The 18,635-nt window shown below is 35.9% G+C and overlaps 1 protein-coding gene and 1 pseudogene across 1 annotated transcript in view; both read right to left on the bottom strand.

The window, feature by feature from the left end:
* LOC127448044 (interferon-induced helicase C domain-containing protein 1-like) overlaps positions 1-2,975 on the bottom strand; it is a 43,947-nt pseudogene extending 40,972 nt beyond the window's left edge.
* A 2,638-nt stretch (positions 2,976-5,613) lies between these two features.
* The window catches only part of LOC127448221 (potassium voltage-gated channel subfamily H member 7-like), a 134,087-nt gene continuing 121,065 nt past the window's right edge, over positions 5,614-18,635 (bottom strand). The window contains exons 14-15 of the mRNA XM_051710596.1: positions 15,207-15,387; positions 5,614-8,261 (exon numbers count right to left, since the gene is read on the bottom strand). Coding sequence (XP_051566556.1) covers positions 7,986-8,261; positions 15,207-15,387 — 457 coding nt within the window. The 3' untranslated portion in view covers positions 5,614-7,985. The remainder of the gene's footprint in view (positions 8,262-15,206; positions 15,388-18,635) is intronic.

Here is an 18,635-nt window from a genome sequence, read left to right as displayed (position 1 = left end):
GTCAGTCTGAGATTATATAAAGAGACAGAAGCAATTGAGACAGCCTAAATAGATAGAAGAACTGTGGAGAATTCTTCAAGAAGCTTGAAACATCCTATCTGCCAGCAACCAAGAAAAACTGTGTCTAGGAACACAACCTCTCCCTCAATGTTAGCAAGACCAAGGAGCTTGTGGTGGACTTCAGGAGAAAAGACAGAGAACACAGTCCCATCACCATCAATGGAGCACCAGTGGAGAGAATCAGCAGCTTCAAGTTCCTCGGTGTCCACATCACTGAGGAACTCGCATGGTCTGTCCACACTGAGGCTGTTGTGAAGAAGGCTCACCAGCGCCTCTTCTTCCTGAGACAGCTGAGGAAGTTTGGAATGAACCACCACATCCTCACACGGTTCTACACCAGCACTGTAGAGAGCATCCTGACTGGCTGCATCTCCGCCTGGTACGGCAATAGCACCGCCCACAACCGCAAAGCCTTGCAAAGGGTTGTGTGAACTGCCAGACACATCATCGGAGCTTCCCTCCAGGACATATATACCAGGCGGTGTGTGAAAAAAGCTCAGAGGATCATCAGAGACTCCAGCCACCCGAGCCATGGGCTGCTCTCACTGCTACCATCAGGCAGGCGGTATCGTAGCATCAGGACCCGCACCAGCCGACTTCATGACAGCTTCTTCACCCAAGCAATCAGACTTCTGAACTCTTGATCTCTCACGATCAATATACATCAGCACTGCACTTTATTAATCTTATTATCTCACACTGGACTGTCATAAATCATATTCTCTCTTAACAACACACTGGCAACTGACTATGAACCGACAGCCTGAATGTCAATACAGTACAATACAACCTACTGTACATTTTATATATACTATATACACTATTTTTTATTGTATAATGTGTATTCTATATTGTGTGTATTGTATACTGTACATTGTATGTTATTATTTGTATGTTATTATATAGCTTTTTTTATGTTTACTGGACTTTGTATGATATTAAGTGATAAATGAAAACTATTTATGGCATTATTTTTGAAGACATCCTCACTATGCAACATTTTTCACAAGTGATTTTCACCATTCTCTGTTGACCTTTCTCATCAACAAGGCATTTCCGTCCACAGAACTGCTGCTCATTTGATGTTTTTTGTTTTTGGCACCATTCGGAGTAAATTCTAGAGACTGTTGAGTGTGAAAATCCCAGGAGATCAGCAGTTACAGAAATACTCAAACCAGCCCATCTGGCACCAACAATCATCCAAGCGATTATCTAATCAGCCAATCATGTGGCAGCAGTGCAGTGCATAAAACCATGCAGATACAGGTCAGGAGCTTCAGTTAATGTTCACATCAACCATCAGAATGGGGAAAAAATTTAATCTCAGTGATTTGGACCGCGGCATGATTGTTGGTGCCAGATGGGCTGGTTTGAGTATTTCTGTAACTGCTGATCTCCTGGGACTTTCACACACAACAGTCTCTAGAATTTACTCCAAATGGAGTATATGTGCATATATATATATATATATATATATATATATATATATATATATATATATATATATATATATATATATATATATATATATATATATATATATATATATAGATATGCATATAAGGCTAAAGTAACGTGGAAGGCTATAACTCCAAAAAATAAAGTTTAATGCATTTACTAATGTTAACAAACAGAACTTTGTTGTAAAGTGTTTCCATTATTTCCAATTTACTCCTATGTTCACTTAATTGTGCTAGGGTGACGATAGAAAACCAATATGATTATCATCTGTAATCGTGATGGAAATTTAATTGTAAGTTTTATCCAATGTATCAATAAATATATGATGGGGTCATTAAATTGTACTGAATAGTGGGAATAACACATAATCATTTGGAAAGGCATTATCAAAGAAAATCCCTAAAATAAGCATGTGAAACTCAGGGGCCTTACATTGTGAATCTGTTTGGTTTATTACGCTCTCTGCTGGCCATAATGGTTATTACATGATATAAACTGATCGTACTCTTTTAGGGGGCGTTCACACCGAACATGTACATGCGTCCGTCCGCCTCTTTATTGTTGCTGTTTGTTTGTTTGTTTTAATGTAAACATAGTTAGAAGCGCCGCGTATCGCTGTTTTATGTGTCAAGACTCTAGCACGTTTACATATAGAAACACTTGAAAAACAGTGCAGACACAAAAGCGCGTTCAGTGTGAACGGCCCCTTATTCTGCATTCTGTGCTATAAAATTCTAGAACACTTTTACTATAAGCTTTGCTGTTATATAGCATCTGTTGACACTGTCATAGTTAAAGAGTCGATGTGTTCATATAATAAGCATATGTTTAGGCCTGTATATGTAGGCCTGGTCCTCCTGTGTTAAGAGCCCCAGTGAGCAGCAGTGCACACACATGTCACGTGTTTTCATATTGAACAGAGTCAAGCGCATCAGATCAATGAGCCGAACACAGCTGTCATTCTCGGCTTCTTCTGATGGATCCGGTGGGTTGTTCTCCACATAATTTGCTGCATGTTTGTATCCAACCGTTTCCAGTGCTGTGATCAGTTCCCTCGACCAGCCTTTATAGGCATTGTGAGTATTAATAACCTCATCAATGAGAACCGAAACCGCGCTTATATTGCGGTCCTTGCGTAACCTGGCGTTGATTCGCTGCTTCAACAGGTCGAGAAGCGGTTCGACTGGGATCAGTTGCCGCAGTCGGTCTCTGAAGCAGTCAAGAACATGAAGCGTCGCGTCGTCTTGATCACAGCTCATTTCTTTAGATAAGACTAGGTTAGATATCGCTAAAGGACTAGAGACTGTCGGCATTCACCGATCACCGGTAACTACACATGAATGAATGGATCCGTGTTCAGTTTTACAACTTACTTTCGGTTTCGATTCTCCGCTCGGTTTTCAAACGTAATCACTCCTATTTCGTGTCGTATTATGTTCTTAGCCTATATTACTTCGAATGAATATTTCCTATAAATAAATGTAAATAATAAATGATATACAGTGTGTATATTTTATTAATTATACAATAAAGATATTTTTTATAATAAAGCAGAAATTTATTTAGGCTACTGTCATATAAATACATTATACACACACACACACACACACACACATATATATATATATATATATATGTGTGTGTGTGTGTGTGTATTTCCTATTTGTAGTAGGCCTATAAGCATTCAAAATTGATTTTATATTCAACACATATATTAGTATTTATTATTATTTATTTTATTATCAACACAAATTTTTCACTTTATATATATATATATATATATATATATATATATATAGGCCTTTACATATACACCGATCAGCCACAACATTAAAACCACCTGCCTAATATTGTGTAGGTCCCCCTCGTGCCGCCAAAACAGCGCCAACCCGCATCTCAGAATAGCAATCTGACATGATATTCTTCTTACCACAATTGTACAGAGTGGTTATCTGAGTTACCGTAGACTTTGTCAGTTCAAACCAGTCTGGCCATTCTCTGTTGACCTCTCTCATCAACAAGGTGTTTCTGTCCACAGAACTGCCGCTCACTGGATGTTATTTTGTTTTTGGCACCATTCGGAGTAAATTCTAGAGACTGTTGTGTGTGAAAATCCCAGAAATACTCAAACCAGCTCGTCTGGCACCAACAATCATGCCACGGTCCAAATCACTGAGATCACATTTTTTCCCCATTCTGATGGTTGATGTGAACATTAACGGAAGCTACTGACCCGTATATGCATGATTTTATGCACTGCACTGCTGCCACATGATTGGCTGATTAGATAATCGCATGGATGATTGTTGGTGCCAGATGGCCTGGTTTGAGTATTTCTGGGATTTTCACGCACAACAGTCTCTAGAATTTACTCCGAATGGTGCCAAAAACAAAAAACATCCAGTGAGCGACAGTTCTGTGGATAGAAATGCCTTGTTGATGAGAGGGGTCAGCAGAGAATGGCCAGACTGTTTCAAACTGACAAAGTCTACAGTAACTCAGATAACCTCTCTGTATAATTGTGGTAAGAAGAATATCATGTCAGACTGCTATTCTGAGATGTGGCTTGGCACTGTTTTGGCGGCACGAGGGGGACCTACACAATTTTAGGCAGGTTTTAATATTGTGGCTGATCAGTGTATATATATATATATATATATATACACATACACAGGGTTGGGAAGTAACGGAATACATGTAACAGGATTACGTATTTAAAATACAAAATATAAGTAACTGTATTCCACTACAGTTACAGTTTAAATAATTTGTAATTAGAATACAGTTACATTCAAAAAGTATTTAGATTACTGAAGAGATTACTTTGCATTTTATTGTCATTTGTTTCATTTAATATTTAGTCCTTTCAGATGGAAAACATTTATACATATAAATGATGCGATCCAAAGTGCATTTGAACAGCGGTGAAACACTTTCTTATGATGTGTTACATTCATACGAGCAGACAGAGAAGTAAGTTTGAAGTAAATTTGGAGCAGAAGAAATAGAAATAAACCTTGTGTAAATTGTCAGCTTTACGCTAAGCTAATGCTATTTCTATCCATTTTACATGCACGTTACCAGACACGATCATATTTTATTTTTTTTATCAAGAAAATTCACGTTGGATCATAATTAATTTTTTTCTAGTAAGACCTTTGAAATTAGGGCAAAAATCATATTCTTGATAATAATTTTTGTATTGTTTTCCTGTAAAAATATCTAAAAATCCTTAAAACAAAATAAATTAGATTGATCTTGTTTTAGAAACAACACTGCATAAGATATTTCGGTTTTTCAGAGAATGTATTTTTAACATGTGTATTTTGTCTTACTGTACTGGCAGAGTTTTTATAGTCAAAACAAGTGAAAAAATCTACCGGTGCTGAAGAAGTAATCCAAAGTATTTAGATTACATTACTGACCTTGAGTAATCTAACGGAATATGTTACAAATTACATTTTACAGCACGTATTCTGTAATCTGTAGTGGAATACATTTCTAAAGTAACCCTCTCAACCCTTTATATATATGTGTGTGTGTGTGCGTGCAAAAAATAATAAATAAATGTGTTCCATGCTCGAAAAAACAAAAAACCTTCATCCAGCATAAGGTCGTTTCCTGGTCTTAGTTGGTATAAAGTGGTTTTTTGCAACATGGTTGCAAATGTGGTGTTTAGCTGGTTTACCTGGTTGGGCAGCTGGTCTCCCAGCCTGACCAGTTGACAAGTGCACCAAACCCCTCTAAAACAATCAAAACAGACAAGGCTAATGAGCTTGGCCAGGCTGGGAGACCAGCTAACCGCCTTGGGCTGGATGTTTTTTGTTTTGTTTTACCTTAGCAATGTTTTATTTTAAAAAAAATTGTTTCACTCACTTCATTTATTTATTTGAGAATAACATCACTAAAATTTTTCTACTCTCATATTTAATTAAATTAAATGTAATAATTTCATTTAATTTAACGCACCCTCCGTCATGTGCACTCAGGTGCATTGCTTTTATTTTGTATTGCCTTTCTCTGAAGAAATGGATTCAAATTCAAGTTACAGCATCAACAAGAAGACAGACCACAAAACTGATATGCATTCCTTTTATTTATATACTTATTTATACAATTTGTCAAAGTAACTGCCTAAAGCAATTGCATCAGATTTATATAAATCTTTAAGTAGCAGACACATTCAAAACACCTGTAGAGTATTGTGGTGTAGAAACTATACAGTGCAAACTATATAACTCCAAGTGTAAATCCAACTGCTGGGATAAAAAAGTGAACATGTTCTATCTGTTTGGAGGTTACGTGCAAACATTTGCTGTGTTAACAGTTTTCAATATATATCCTAATAGAAAAGCCACCTCTGATATTTTCCAGTATGTGATAATTATGAAGACACACACACACACACACATACACACAATTAAATCAATAAATAAAAAAACAAAAAAACAAAAAACAAAAACAAACATACACTCATGCGCACACAAGGTTACAGGTTTGGAATCTTTTGTTTTAAAATAAAGTGCAGATACTATCCCTTTATGCAGAAATTAAAAGAAAAAAAATCTGCATGATAAATAATTTCTTGTAATCCAAAATATTGCATTTTACAGTGACATATAAAATAAAACGAAATAAAAGGTCTCAAATCAAGACTGTATTTGTCTGTTTCAATGCAAGCAGCAAAATATTCATTAAAATTGAAAGGTTAATTTAATTTGTGTTTATTGCACATACAAATCTCCCATTTTAGTGGAATAAATAAATAAATAAATACATATTTAAAATTATATACTAAAGTTACAGAGAAGTTAAGCAGTTACAAAAATATCCCATTAGAAATGTTAAAACCTATCAAATGTTATTATTATTAAACTATTTTAAGGTTTTATAACAAAGTTTTTATAATATTAGACAGACATTGAATTCTACAGTCGTTGCAACATAAATCTGCAAGTCAAACCTTTAGAGTTGTGTTTTTATGAGTGTGTAAATCCAGTGTGTTATTATTACTAGCATGGTTTGAGACAGAAGCTTCTCTAGTCTAAATATTTAGAAATTATTTATTTATTTATTTTTTATTTTTTTGTCTCAATACCTTAAATGACATTTTATTATTTCATTTTTTCCCAGTGACTTGTATCATAGCTAAAAACAGTTGGATAAACGTAGTATTCTATGTATAAATATGCATATCTATATAGCTACATACTAAAATGCACCTTGCAAACAGTGGTGTATCACAAATCTTGGGCAGAATGGGGTTGATTTCAGCGTACGTGAACTTTTGAAGCCAACTTTTCGATTTCCTCTGAGATCATGTTGAACCTAACCAGAATTGAATTGGCTCAAAAACCTAAATATACACCAATGCTTGCAAAGAATTTGAGAAATGTAAGTTTTATGCCATGCAGAGTTTGATTCAAGCTAGCATGACTGCAAATAAACAAAGTCAGTCATAGAAGAGTGCATTTTCAGTGATTCATTCTGGAGCATGCCAACACTACACCTGCTTTCCAATATGTTGCAGTAAACATGCAACTACAGTTTTAAAATCTCTTTACCATGATGAGGACTTAAACAGGGGGATTTAATGTATGTACATGGCAGTTAGTTGTTTCCTCTTGCAGAAAATTTGACTTTGAATAGTAAACATGCCATTTGCAAACATATCAGTCTTTTGATATGTACAGTGGGGTCTAAAAGTCTGAGACCAAAGTCTCAGAAAGAGAAACCTGAAAATAAAGTTTTAGGATTTTAAAATCAAGAAAAGCTATGACACTTTTTCTACAGACAGTCAGATTTCCCTGCTTCCATTAAATCACACAAGATGCTCTCTGGAAAATTCTCAAATCATGCTGGATATCATGATCATCAGGTTTTTTTTTTTTTTTTTGCACGCCAGCTCGAGTGTATGCTATTAAAGCAAAATGGGGAGACAATTTACTAAAACGCTAAATATAAACATTTTCGCTTGTGGTTTCAGACTTTGAGTCCACAGAATGTGATGGCAAAGTTTTCTGCAATTGGAAGTTTAAAATAGCATTATTATAATTTTGAAACATAATGATGTAACAGGGAAGATATTTAACTAGTAAGTGTGTGTGTGTGTGTGTGTGTGTGTGTGTGTGTGTGTGTGATTAATCCCAAACAATACCCTGAGTCTTAAATCATTGTAAAGGTGGGCAGAACACACAGAGGAAGTGTGTGGAGAAGACAGCCTCATAGGCCTCTGTCTCTCAGTGATGAACTTCCTAAAAATGGAAGTGTGTGGTTCAAGCCATCTACAATATTCCAGATAGGCTAATCAGATCTTTCTCTTATTGTAGGAGAAGGAAGTGACATCACAGAGGAAGCCAGTGGAGAATCTTAAGCTGCATTAGCATTAATCAAAGCTTTGGCCAATGCCCGTTTCGTTTTGGTGCTTTCTCCTCGACTTTCCCGTTCTGATATAAACTGTAGAGTCAGTGCTTTTCCTTTAGGAGTCCAGGATCTGACAGAGGTCTGTTGAGGTCTACAGTTTCTGATGTGACACTCTTGAGCGGCGTGTCTGGAGGGGAAGTGTGCTGAATTGGAAGCTGGGATTTGGAATGAGTCCGGCTGTTTGTGAGACTGTCAGTGGGTCCTGATTCCTGTCTGGATAGAGTCGCAAGGCTCTGTTTAGAGTTCACGAGGGCCAGACCTGACGGAGAGTCTCTGAATTTGGAATGGATGTTTGTCATTTCCAAAAATTCAGTATCCTGTAAAAGAGGAATTTTTAGAAACTGAATTATTGACGGGAAATAATGCAAGTTTTGGCTGTGTATTGTCTTTTAACCCTCCAACGCTGTACCTTAGATTTCCTTTACTCACTCAATTGTAAAATTATGAGATTTTAATTCAAATATATATATATATATATATATATATATATATATATATATATATATATATTAGGACACAATTAATCGAAAAAATAATCAAGATTATAATTACAGCTGTCGCAATTATATAATCGTGAACAGTGTTTGTTACAGTATTCCCTTATAGGTTTCCCATTGCGCTGAAATGTTCTATTTACAACATATTTTTTGGGCCGTTGTGTGCATGAATGCAAAGGCAAATCTGACATGTTTAAATTAGTCTAAAGGCATATAAGTAATGCTCACTATCTGAATTATACGATGTACAATTTATTCAAAATGTGAATAACACCTTTTGTTTTTCATGCAATTAAAATATTAAAGCAATTCAGGAACACAGTTCTCAAGTTTTTTTTTTTTATTATATATTTTTTTTATATTTATGCATAGCCTATATAAAGAATATGGCATGCAACTGCCTCACACAAATTAATACTAATTAATAAATTAATAATTGCTATTATAATATCAAAGGAAATAATCTGCAGTTATTGTCATAATCGTGCAGACATATATACAGGTGCATCTCAATAAATTAGAATGTCGTGGAAAAGTTCATTTATTTCAGTAATTCAACTCAAATTGTGAAACTCATGTATTAAATAAATTCAATGCACACAGACTGAAGTAGTTTAAGTTTTTGGTTCTTTTAATTGTGATGATTTTGGCTCACACTTAACAAAAACCCACCAATTCACTATCTCAAAAAATTAGAATACATCATAAGACCAATAAAAAAAAAACATTTTTAGTGAATTGTTGGCCTTCTGGAAAGTATGTTCATTTACTGTATATGTACTCAATACTTGGTAGGGGCTCCTTTTGCTTTAATTACTGCCTCAATTCGGCGTGGCATGGAGGTGATCAGTTTGTGGCACTGCCGAGGTGGTATGGAAGCCCAGGTTTCTTAGACAGTGGCCTTCAGCTCATCTGCATTTTTTTGGTCTCTTGTTTCTCATTTTCCTCTTGACAATACCCCATAGATTCTCTATGGGGTTCAGGTCTGGTGAGTTTGCTGGCCAGTCAAGCACACCAACACCATGGTCATTTAACCAACTTTTGGTGCTTTTGGCAGTGTGGGCAGGTGCCAAATCCTGCTGGAAAATGAAATCAGCATCTTTAAAAAGCTGGTCAGCAGAAGGAAGCATGAAGTGCTACAAAAATTTTTAGTAAACGGGTGCAGTGACTTTGTTTTTCAAAAAACACAATGGACCAACACCAGCAGATGACACTGCACCCCAAATCATCACAGACGGTGGAAACTTAACACTGGACTTCAAGCAACTTGGGCTATGAGCTTCTCCACCCTTCCTCCAGACTCTAGGACCTTGGTTTCCAAATGAAATACAAAACTTGCTCTCATCTGAAAAGAGGACTTTGGACCACTGGGCAACAGTCCAGTTCTTCTTCTCCTTAGCCCAGGTAAGACACCTCTGATGTTGTCTGTGGTTCAGGAGTGGCTTAACAAGAGGAATATGACAACTGTAGCCAAATTCCTTGACACGTCTGTGTGTGGTTGATGCCTTGACCCCAGCCTCAGTCCATTCCTTGTGAAGTTCACCCAAATTCTTGAATCGATTTTGCTTGACAATCCTCATAAGGCTGCGGTTCTCTCGGTTGGTTGTGCATCTTTTTCTTCCACACTTTTTCCTTCCACTCAACTTTCTGTTAACATGCTTGGATACAGCACTCTGTGCACAGCCAGCTTCTTTGGCAATGAATGTTTGTGGCTTACCCTCCTTGTGAAGGGTGTCAATGATTGTCTTCTGGACAACTGTCAGATCAGCAGTCTTCCCCATGATTGTGTAGCCTAGTAAACCAAACTGAGAGACCATTTTGAAGGCTCAGAAACCTTTGCAGGTGTTTTGAGTTGATTAGCTGATTGGCATGTCACCATATTCTAATTTTTTGAGATAGTGAATTGGTGGGTTTTTGTTAAATGTGAGCCAAAATCATCACAATTAAAAGAACCAAAGACTTAAACTACTTCAGTCTGTGTGCATTGAATTTATTTAATACACGAGTTTCACAATTTGAGTTGAATTACTGAAATAAATGAACTTTTCCACGACATTCTAATTTATTGAGATGCACCTGTATATACAGTATATATATACAGTTGTGCTCAAACATTTGCATACCCTTGGAGAATTGGTAATATATGTACCATTTTTAAAGAAAACATGAGTGAGCAGGCAAAACACATTTCTAATATTTCTTATGGGATTCATATTCAACTGTAGGTTATAACAGAATGGCACAATCATAAAACAAAACATGGCAACGAAGAAAAAAATGAAATGACCCCTGTTCAAAAGTCTGCATACCCTTAGTTCTTAATACTGTGCATTGCCCCCTTTAGCATCAATGACAGCATGCAGTCTTTTGTAATAGTTGTCTATGAGGCCCCAAATTATTGCAGATGGTATAGCTGCCCATTCGTCTTGGCAAAATGCCTCCAGGTCATGCAGAGTCTTTGGTCGTCTTGCATGAACCGCACGTTTGAGATCTCCCCAGAGTGGTTCGATGATATTAAGGTCAGGAGACTGTGATGGCCACTCCAGAACCTTCACCATTTTCTGCTGTAACCACTGGATGGTCAACTTGGCCTTGTGCTTAGGGTCATTGTCATGCTGGAAAGTCCAAGAGCGTCCCATGAGCAGCTTTCGTGCAGAAGAATGCAAATTGTCTGCCAGTATTTTCTGATAACATGCTGCATTCATCTTGCCATCAATTTTCAAAAGATTCTCCGTGCCTTTAGAACTCACCCCCCCCCAAAACATCAGTGAGTCACCACCATGCTTCACAGTGAGGATGGTATTCTTTTCACTATAGGCGTTGTTGACCCCTCTCCAAACATAACGCTTATGGTTGTGACCATAAAGCTCTATTTTGGTCTCGTCACTCCAAATTACAATGTGCCAGAAGCTGTGAGGCATGTCAAGGTGTTGTCAGGCATATTGTAACCGGGCTTTTTTGTGGCATTGGTGCAGTAAAGGCTTCTTTCTGGCAACTCGAACATGCAGCTAATTTTTGTTCAAGTATCGTCGTATTGTGCTCCTTGAAACAACCACACAGTCTTTTTCCAGAGCAGCCTGTATTTCTCCTGAGGTTACCTGTGGGTTTTTCTTTGTATCCCGAGCAATTCATCTGGCAATTGTGGCTGAAATCTTTCTTGGTCTACCTGACCTTGGCTTGGTATCAAGAGATCCCTGAATTTTCACTTATTAATAAGTGATTGAACAGCACTGACTGGCATTTTCAAGGCTTTGGATATCTTTTTATGTCCTTTTCCATCTTTATAAAGTTGCATTACCTTGTTACGCAGGTCTTTTGACAGTTCTTTTCTGCTCCCCATGGCTCAGTATCTAGCCTGCTCAGTGCATCCACGTGAGAGCTAACAAACTCATTGACTATTTATACACAGACACTAATTGCAATTTAAAAAGCCACAGGTGTGGGAAATTAACCTTTAATTGCCATTTAAACCTGTGTGTGTCACCTTGTGTGTCTGTAACAAGGCCAAACATTCAAGGGTATGTAAACTTTTGATCAGGGCCATTTGGGTGATTTCTGTTATCATTATGATTTAAAAAGGAGCCAAACAACTAAATGATAATAAATGGCTTCATATGATCACTATCCTTAAATAAAGGATTCATATGATCATACAATATGCATGATCAGTCATATTTTCAAAATCAATGCCAAAATTTCACAATTTCTGCCAGGGTATGCAAACTTTTGAGCACAACTGTGTGTGTGTGTGTGTGTATATATATACAGGTGCATCTCAATAAATTAGAATGTCGTGGAAAAGTTCATTTATTTCAGTAATTCAACTCAAATTGTGAAACTCGTGTATTAAATAAATTCAATGCACTTAGACTGAAGTAGTTTAAGTCTTTGGTTCTTTTAATTGTGATGATTTTGGCTCACATTTAACAAAAACCCACCAATTCACTATCTCAAAAAATTAGAATATGGTGACATGCCAATCAGCTAATCAACTCAAAACACCTGCAAAGGTTTCCTGAGCCTTCAAAATGGTCTCTCAGTTTGGTTCACTAGGCTACACAATCATGGGGAAGACTGCTGATCTGACAGTTGTCCAGAAGACAATCATTGACACCCTTCACAAGGAGGGTAAGCCACAAACATTCATTGCCAAAGAAGCTGGCTGTTCACAGAGTGCTGTATCCAAGCATGTTAACAGAAAGTTGAGTGGAAGGAAAAAGTGTGGAAGAAAAAGATGCACAACCGAGAGAACCGCAGCCTTATGAGGACTGTCAAGCAAAATCGATACAAGAATTTGGGTGAACTTCACAAGGAATGGACTGAGGCTGGGGTCAAGGCATCAAGAGCCACCACACACAGACGTGTCAAGGAATTTGGCTACAGTTGTCATATTCCTCTTGTTAAGCCACTCCTGAACCACAGACAACATCAGAGGCGTCTTACCTGGGCTAAGGAGAAGAAGAACTGGACTGTTGCCCAGTGGTCCAAAGTCCTCTTTTCAGATGAGAGCAAGTTTTGTATTTCATTTGGAAACCAAGGTCCTAGAGTCTGGAGGAAGGGTGGAGAAACTCATAGCCCAAGTTGCTTGAAGTCCAGTGTTAAGTTTCCACAGTCTGTGATGATTTGGGGTGCAATGTCAGCTGCCGGTGTTGGTCCATTGTGTTTTTTGAAAACCAAAGTCATTGCACCCGTTTACCAAGACATTTTGGAGCACTTCAGGCTTCCTTCTGCTGACCAGCTTTTTAAAGATGCTGATTTCATTTTCCAGCAGGATTTGGCACCTGCCCACACTGCCAAAAGCACCAAAAGTTGGTTAAATGACCATGGTGTTGGTGTGCTTGACTGGCCAGCAAACTCACCAGACCTGAACCCCATAGAGAATCTATGGGGTATTGTCAAGAGGAAAATGAGAAACAAGAGACCAAAAAATGCAGATGAGCTGAAGGCCACTGTCAAAGAAACCTGGGCTTCCATACCACCTCGGCAGTGCCACAAACTGATCACCTCCATGCCACGCCGAATTGAGGCAGTAATTAAAGCAAAAGGAGCCCCTACCAAGTATTAAGTACATATACAGTAAATGAACATACTTTCCAGAAGGCCAACAATTCACTAAAAATTCACTTTTTTATTGGTCTTATGATGTATTCTAATTTGTTGAGATAGTGAATTGGTGGGTTTTTGTTAAATGTGAGCCAAAATCATCACAATTAAAAGAACCAAAGACTTAAACTTCTTCAGTCTGTGTGCATTGAATTTATTTAATACACGAGTTTCACAATTTGAGTTGAATTACTGAAATAAATGAACTTTTCCATGACATTCTAATTTATTGAGATGCACCTATATATATATATATATATATATATATATATATATATATATAGACAGCCCTAATATTTATATAAATATACTTGATGTATTATATACATTACATAATGTGAAAAAAATTCAGCATCTTGTATAAGAGGAATTTAAAGAACCTTAATTATTGACCACTACAGGTAATAATGGAAATTTTGGCTGTGTGTTGTCTATTAACCATCTGTGGTACAGTTTTTGAAAATAAAATTTTCCTTTACTTTCTCGCTATTTAAATAAAACCATTTTTAAAATTCACAGATATTTCCAGGTTTCCATGATTGCAGGAACCTTAATAAATATTAATGATGCTCTTTTTGAGTAGAAGTTCCAAGTATATACATTTAACAATGCATTATTTGTTATAATAACATCATTTGTTAATAATAAACATGAATTGAATTAGAGGAGCCATTTATATTTTTGAGAAACTTTTGTTGTTGTTGATGTTGTTGTTGTTGTTGTTGTTGTTGTAGAGTTCCCATCTGGCAACATTACCCACATTTTTTGCTAACATTATCAGGAGTGGCAACCAGATATGGGTCCTACAATGTGACCATGTGTACATACCAGAGAAGATGAAATATTGTACATTAACCAAATCACATTTTCATATTCATATCAAAACAGTCATTAATAACTAAATTTTGGGTTTTTGAGTATGATGAATTATACAATTTACAATAATTTAAATGTATAATAATATATATATATTTTTTATATAAATGCAATTGGGTGTATTTTATGGATGAATTAAATGGACAAAATTAGATAAATATATATGAAAAAGATTAAGTGCATCATGGAATGCTGCAATCAATAAATGCAATTAGAATGAAATTTAAGCATAAATACGGAGTCAGATGTATTTATTTATTCATGTAAAATTAAAAATTACATAAAATGCCACAGGCAATATGCCTTGAAACCTAATGAAATACACTTTAAAACTAAAATACAGTGGATAAAATATCTCATGAAATATAAAGTATAATGAAAGTACAATGAAAAGTGTCTATAAACACACTTTTCAGTGACTATAATAAATTAAATGGATTTATTTATTAATACAAAATGTTATTCATGTTTATTTATTGATAGCAACATTCCATGACGAACTAGCTTTTTTTTAAATTATATATTTATTTATAAAATTTGCTCTGTTAAATTCCCCCATAGGATTACATATATTGTCGTCATCCCCTAAACACTGCATAGGGGACCTGTGAACCATGTAGGGAAACTGAATGTACGAATATGCACCCATGTCTGCAGTAGAGGGCGCTCTATGGCTGCCAACATCATCTGACTGATGATATTTGTTTAAGGCTGCAAGTGCAATTGATTTCCATCCTTATTGTTTGTTTCAATAACAGCTGTATGGAGATCAGTGTTGTACAATACCTGTGTGGTCCTGCAGTGTGATTGGCTGGTGGGAACAGAAGCTATAGGCTGAATTCTGATGGCCGGTCTCTTAAATTCTGGAGCGGTTGTGAGGGTGCTGTATGCTGGAGGTCCTAAACATGACTGTCTTTGCAGCAGCTGAAGAATACTCCGAATGTCTGATGTCATCTGAGACTCTAACCTGAAAAGACAGGGACCAGAGATGTGAGAAAGATGACATCACAGTCGTGTAACATATTCAGCCTAAAGGGTTAGTGAAGAACGTACACACTTTTTTCCATTCAACGACAACTGTCAGTTTGGAGCTTGACAGACCCAGTCCCTATTTCACTTTTACTGTATGGTCAAAAGCAGCTAGGATGTTCTAGGAAGTCACCTTTTGAGTTTCACAAAAAAGAAATTAAAAAAAAAATAAAAATATGGTTTGGGAACGACATTAGGTTTAGTAAATAATAACAGAATTTCCTATTCCTTTAAGCAAAGCAAAACCCTAGATTTTGAAGGAATGGCCTTATGTAAGCTCAGAAGCAAAAAAGATTGTAATATAAAACTTGAATAATACTGAGTCCCTAAGGGGACAGGAAGGGAATTTAATTTCTGAAATAGTGTTGTGTTCCTGAACAATTATTTTGGGTTCTCTCGCTATAGCTTTATGGTACTAAAAATCATAATCATTTTGCAAAAAAAAAAAAAAAGAAAAAAGAAAAAAAATATATATATATATATATATCAAATTTATTTATTTATTTATTTTTTGGGGGGGAAAAATTATTATGATTTTTAGTACCATAGTTTAGGTTTTCCTTTATTATTTCAATATATATATATATATATATATTGTTACTACATGGCTACATGGTTTTTGTAAGGCCATGTTTTCATTTATTATTATTATTATAATTTTTTTGTTCCACAGTTTTCCATGGGGTTACTATAGTAAATCTATAGAAGGCATTTTTTTTTTATTTTTTTTTATTTTTTAAAAAAAAAATTTGTGGCCATTTTCATAAACCATTGTTTTGATTTTTCTGTATTATTATGGTCTTACTACAAATATCATGGTTAATTGTCATGGGTAAAATATGGTTACTGTAGTAAAAGCATGCTGGGATGGATAAAGCTATTGTGAGGTATCACAAACTTATTGTGACGGAATAAAAAAACCTTTTGGAAAATAAATTCCCTCCCTGTCCTCTAAGGGGCTCCCTAATACAACACAATCCATGTCCGAAATTCAGCAGCATTATCTCTGCCTGTGCAGCAAGGGGAGCTCTAATACTGATCCAGTCAGTGCGGCGTGTGCATTAATTCTCCTTTTCTAAGTTTATCACTTTAGCTCTAATACAATTTTTAGTTATGAATGTTGGGCGTACAGTCCAGAAGTAGAAATATGACAGCAGTTCAACACCATTTCTGTTCCTGTGAGGGTTCGTTGATGGATTCAAGCATGAATAATCTTTCATAAAAACTTTGAGCAGGCCATTCATGAACATTTAATTTCAAAAGCAGCATTTCATTATTAACGTTCCTGGAAAATTGTGACCTAAAGCGTAAGGAGGCATGTTCCATCCAGGTAATGGACGTGTACGGAGGTAACGGTGAGGGCAAGAGCATCAATTTGAGTTCAGTGGTGTGATACGAGGGTTGATCAGAGTTCATATGAAATGTGAAATGTGCTGGCACAGTTTTAGTCTGTGTAAGGCACACCCAGAGAGCCTATTAACTGAAGATCTCACATGAAGGAAATACATGATCTTTACATGGAGGGTTGAAGAGGGGTGTAACAGAACAGTATATTCGACACCTTGGTTGGTTATGATTTATTAACTTATTTATTTTTTAATGCACTGCAGAAGCATACTGTACTTGGATTTCCACGTGGAAAAAGTGTAGGAAACATACACAAACTTCCTGTTATCTGGGTCTCAACTCAGAACTTGTTAACTTTTAAAAATGAGTATCTTATTGTTGTATTACAAGGAAGTATTTTTAGAAAAGTGTATGCTCTGGGAATGCTCAGACACTTATAAGATTTACACGGTGGAATGGAATTAAAGGATGGAAATAAAGAGCTGAAGTTAGTTGCTCAGAGAAGGATTGAGAGTTAAAGGGATAGTTCACCCAAAAATGAAAATTCTCTAATTTATTCATCTTCATGCCATCCCAGATGTGTGTGACTTTCTTTCTTCTGCAGAACACAAATTAAGATTTTTAGAAGAATATTTCAGCTCTGTAAGTCCATACAATGCAAGTGAATGGGTGCCAAAATTTAGAAGCTCCAAAAAGCACATAAATACAGCATAAAATTATTCCATAAAACTCCAGTGGTTTAATCCATGTCTTCAGAAGTGATATGATAGGTGTGAGTGAGAAACGGACCTTTAAGACCTTTTTTTACCATAATTTTTCCTCCCTGCCCAGTATGTGGCGATATGCATGAAGAATCTGAATCACCAAAAACAAGTGGAGAGTGATAGTAAAAAAGGGCTTAAATATTGATCTGTTTCTCACCCACACCCATCATATCGCTTATGAAGACATGGATTAAACCACTGGAGTCGGATGGATTAATTTTATGCTGCCTTTATGTGCATATTAGAGCTTCAAATTTCTGGTCACCATTCACTTGCATTGTATGGACCTACAGAGCTGAAATATTCTTCTAAAAATTTTCATTTGTGTGCAGCAGAAGAAAGAAAGTCATACACATCTGGGATGGCATGAAGGAGAGTAAATGATGAGAGAATTTTCATGTTTGGGTGAACTTTCTTTAACTTACATGAGGATGTCAACTTAAAATAAATTAAAATATTATTTTAACAACTGACATTTTGATAATTCATAATGTGAATGTTTTAGAATGAGACAATCCAATTAATACCACAAAACATCATATAATTAATTAAATCCATTGCTAAAACTAAATAATAGTAATCTTGGTACAGTTATTTTTCAACTACAAATTATGTCACTTTCTGGAGGATGATGTCATAAACAAAAAAATAAAAAAGGACATTTTGACTTTATATCTCATAATTGTGACTTTATTTATTGAAATTGAGTTTATATCTCACAAGTGTGACTTTTCATCTCAGAGTTGCAACTATTTCTTGCAATTGAGTTTATATCGCACAACTGTAACTTTATTTTTCGCAAGTGTGATAATTTTATGTCTTGCAGTTGCGACTTCATAAATCATAATTGCAAGTTCATATCTCGCAAGTGCCACTATCTCTCGCAATTGCTAGTTTATTTCTCGCAAGTGCAAATTTATTGCTATTAAGAATTTATAGCTCCCATGTGCAACTTTGTTTCTCACAGTTGAGACTTTATATATAAAAATTGCAATTGAGAGTTTATATCTACCAAGTGCAACTTTATATCTCCCAATTTGTGACTTTATATCTCTGAATTGTGAGTTTATATCTC

Source organism: Myxocyprinus asiaticus, chromosome 11 (assembly GCF_019703515.2).
Source record: "Myxocyprinus asiaticus isolate MX2 ecotype Aquarium Trade chromosome 11, UBuf_Myxa_2, whole genome shotgun sequence".
NCBI classification, from domain to species: Eukaryota; Metazoa; Chordata; class Actinopteri; order Cypriniformes; family Catostomidae; genus Myxocyprinus; species Myxocyprinus asiaticus.
Note: the sequence above shows the minus strand (reverse complement) of the source record. Positions and strands in the feature narration are given on the sequence as shown.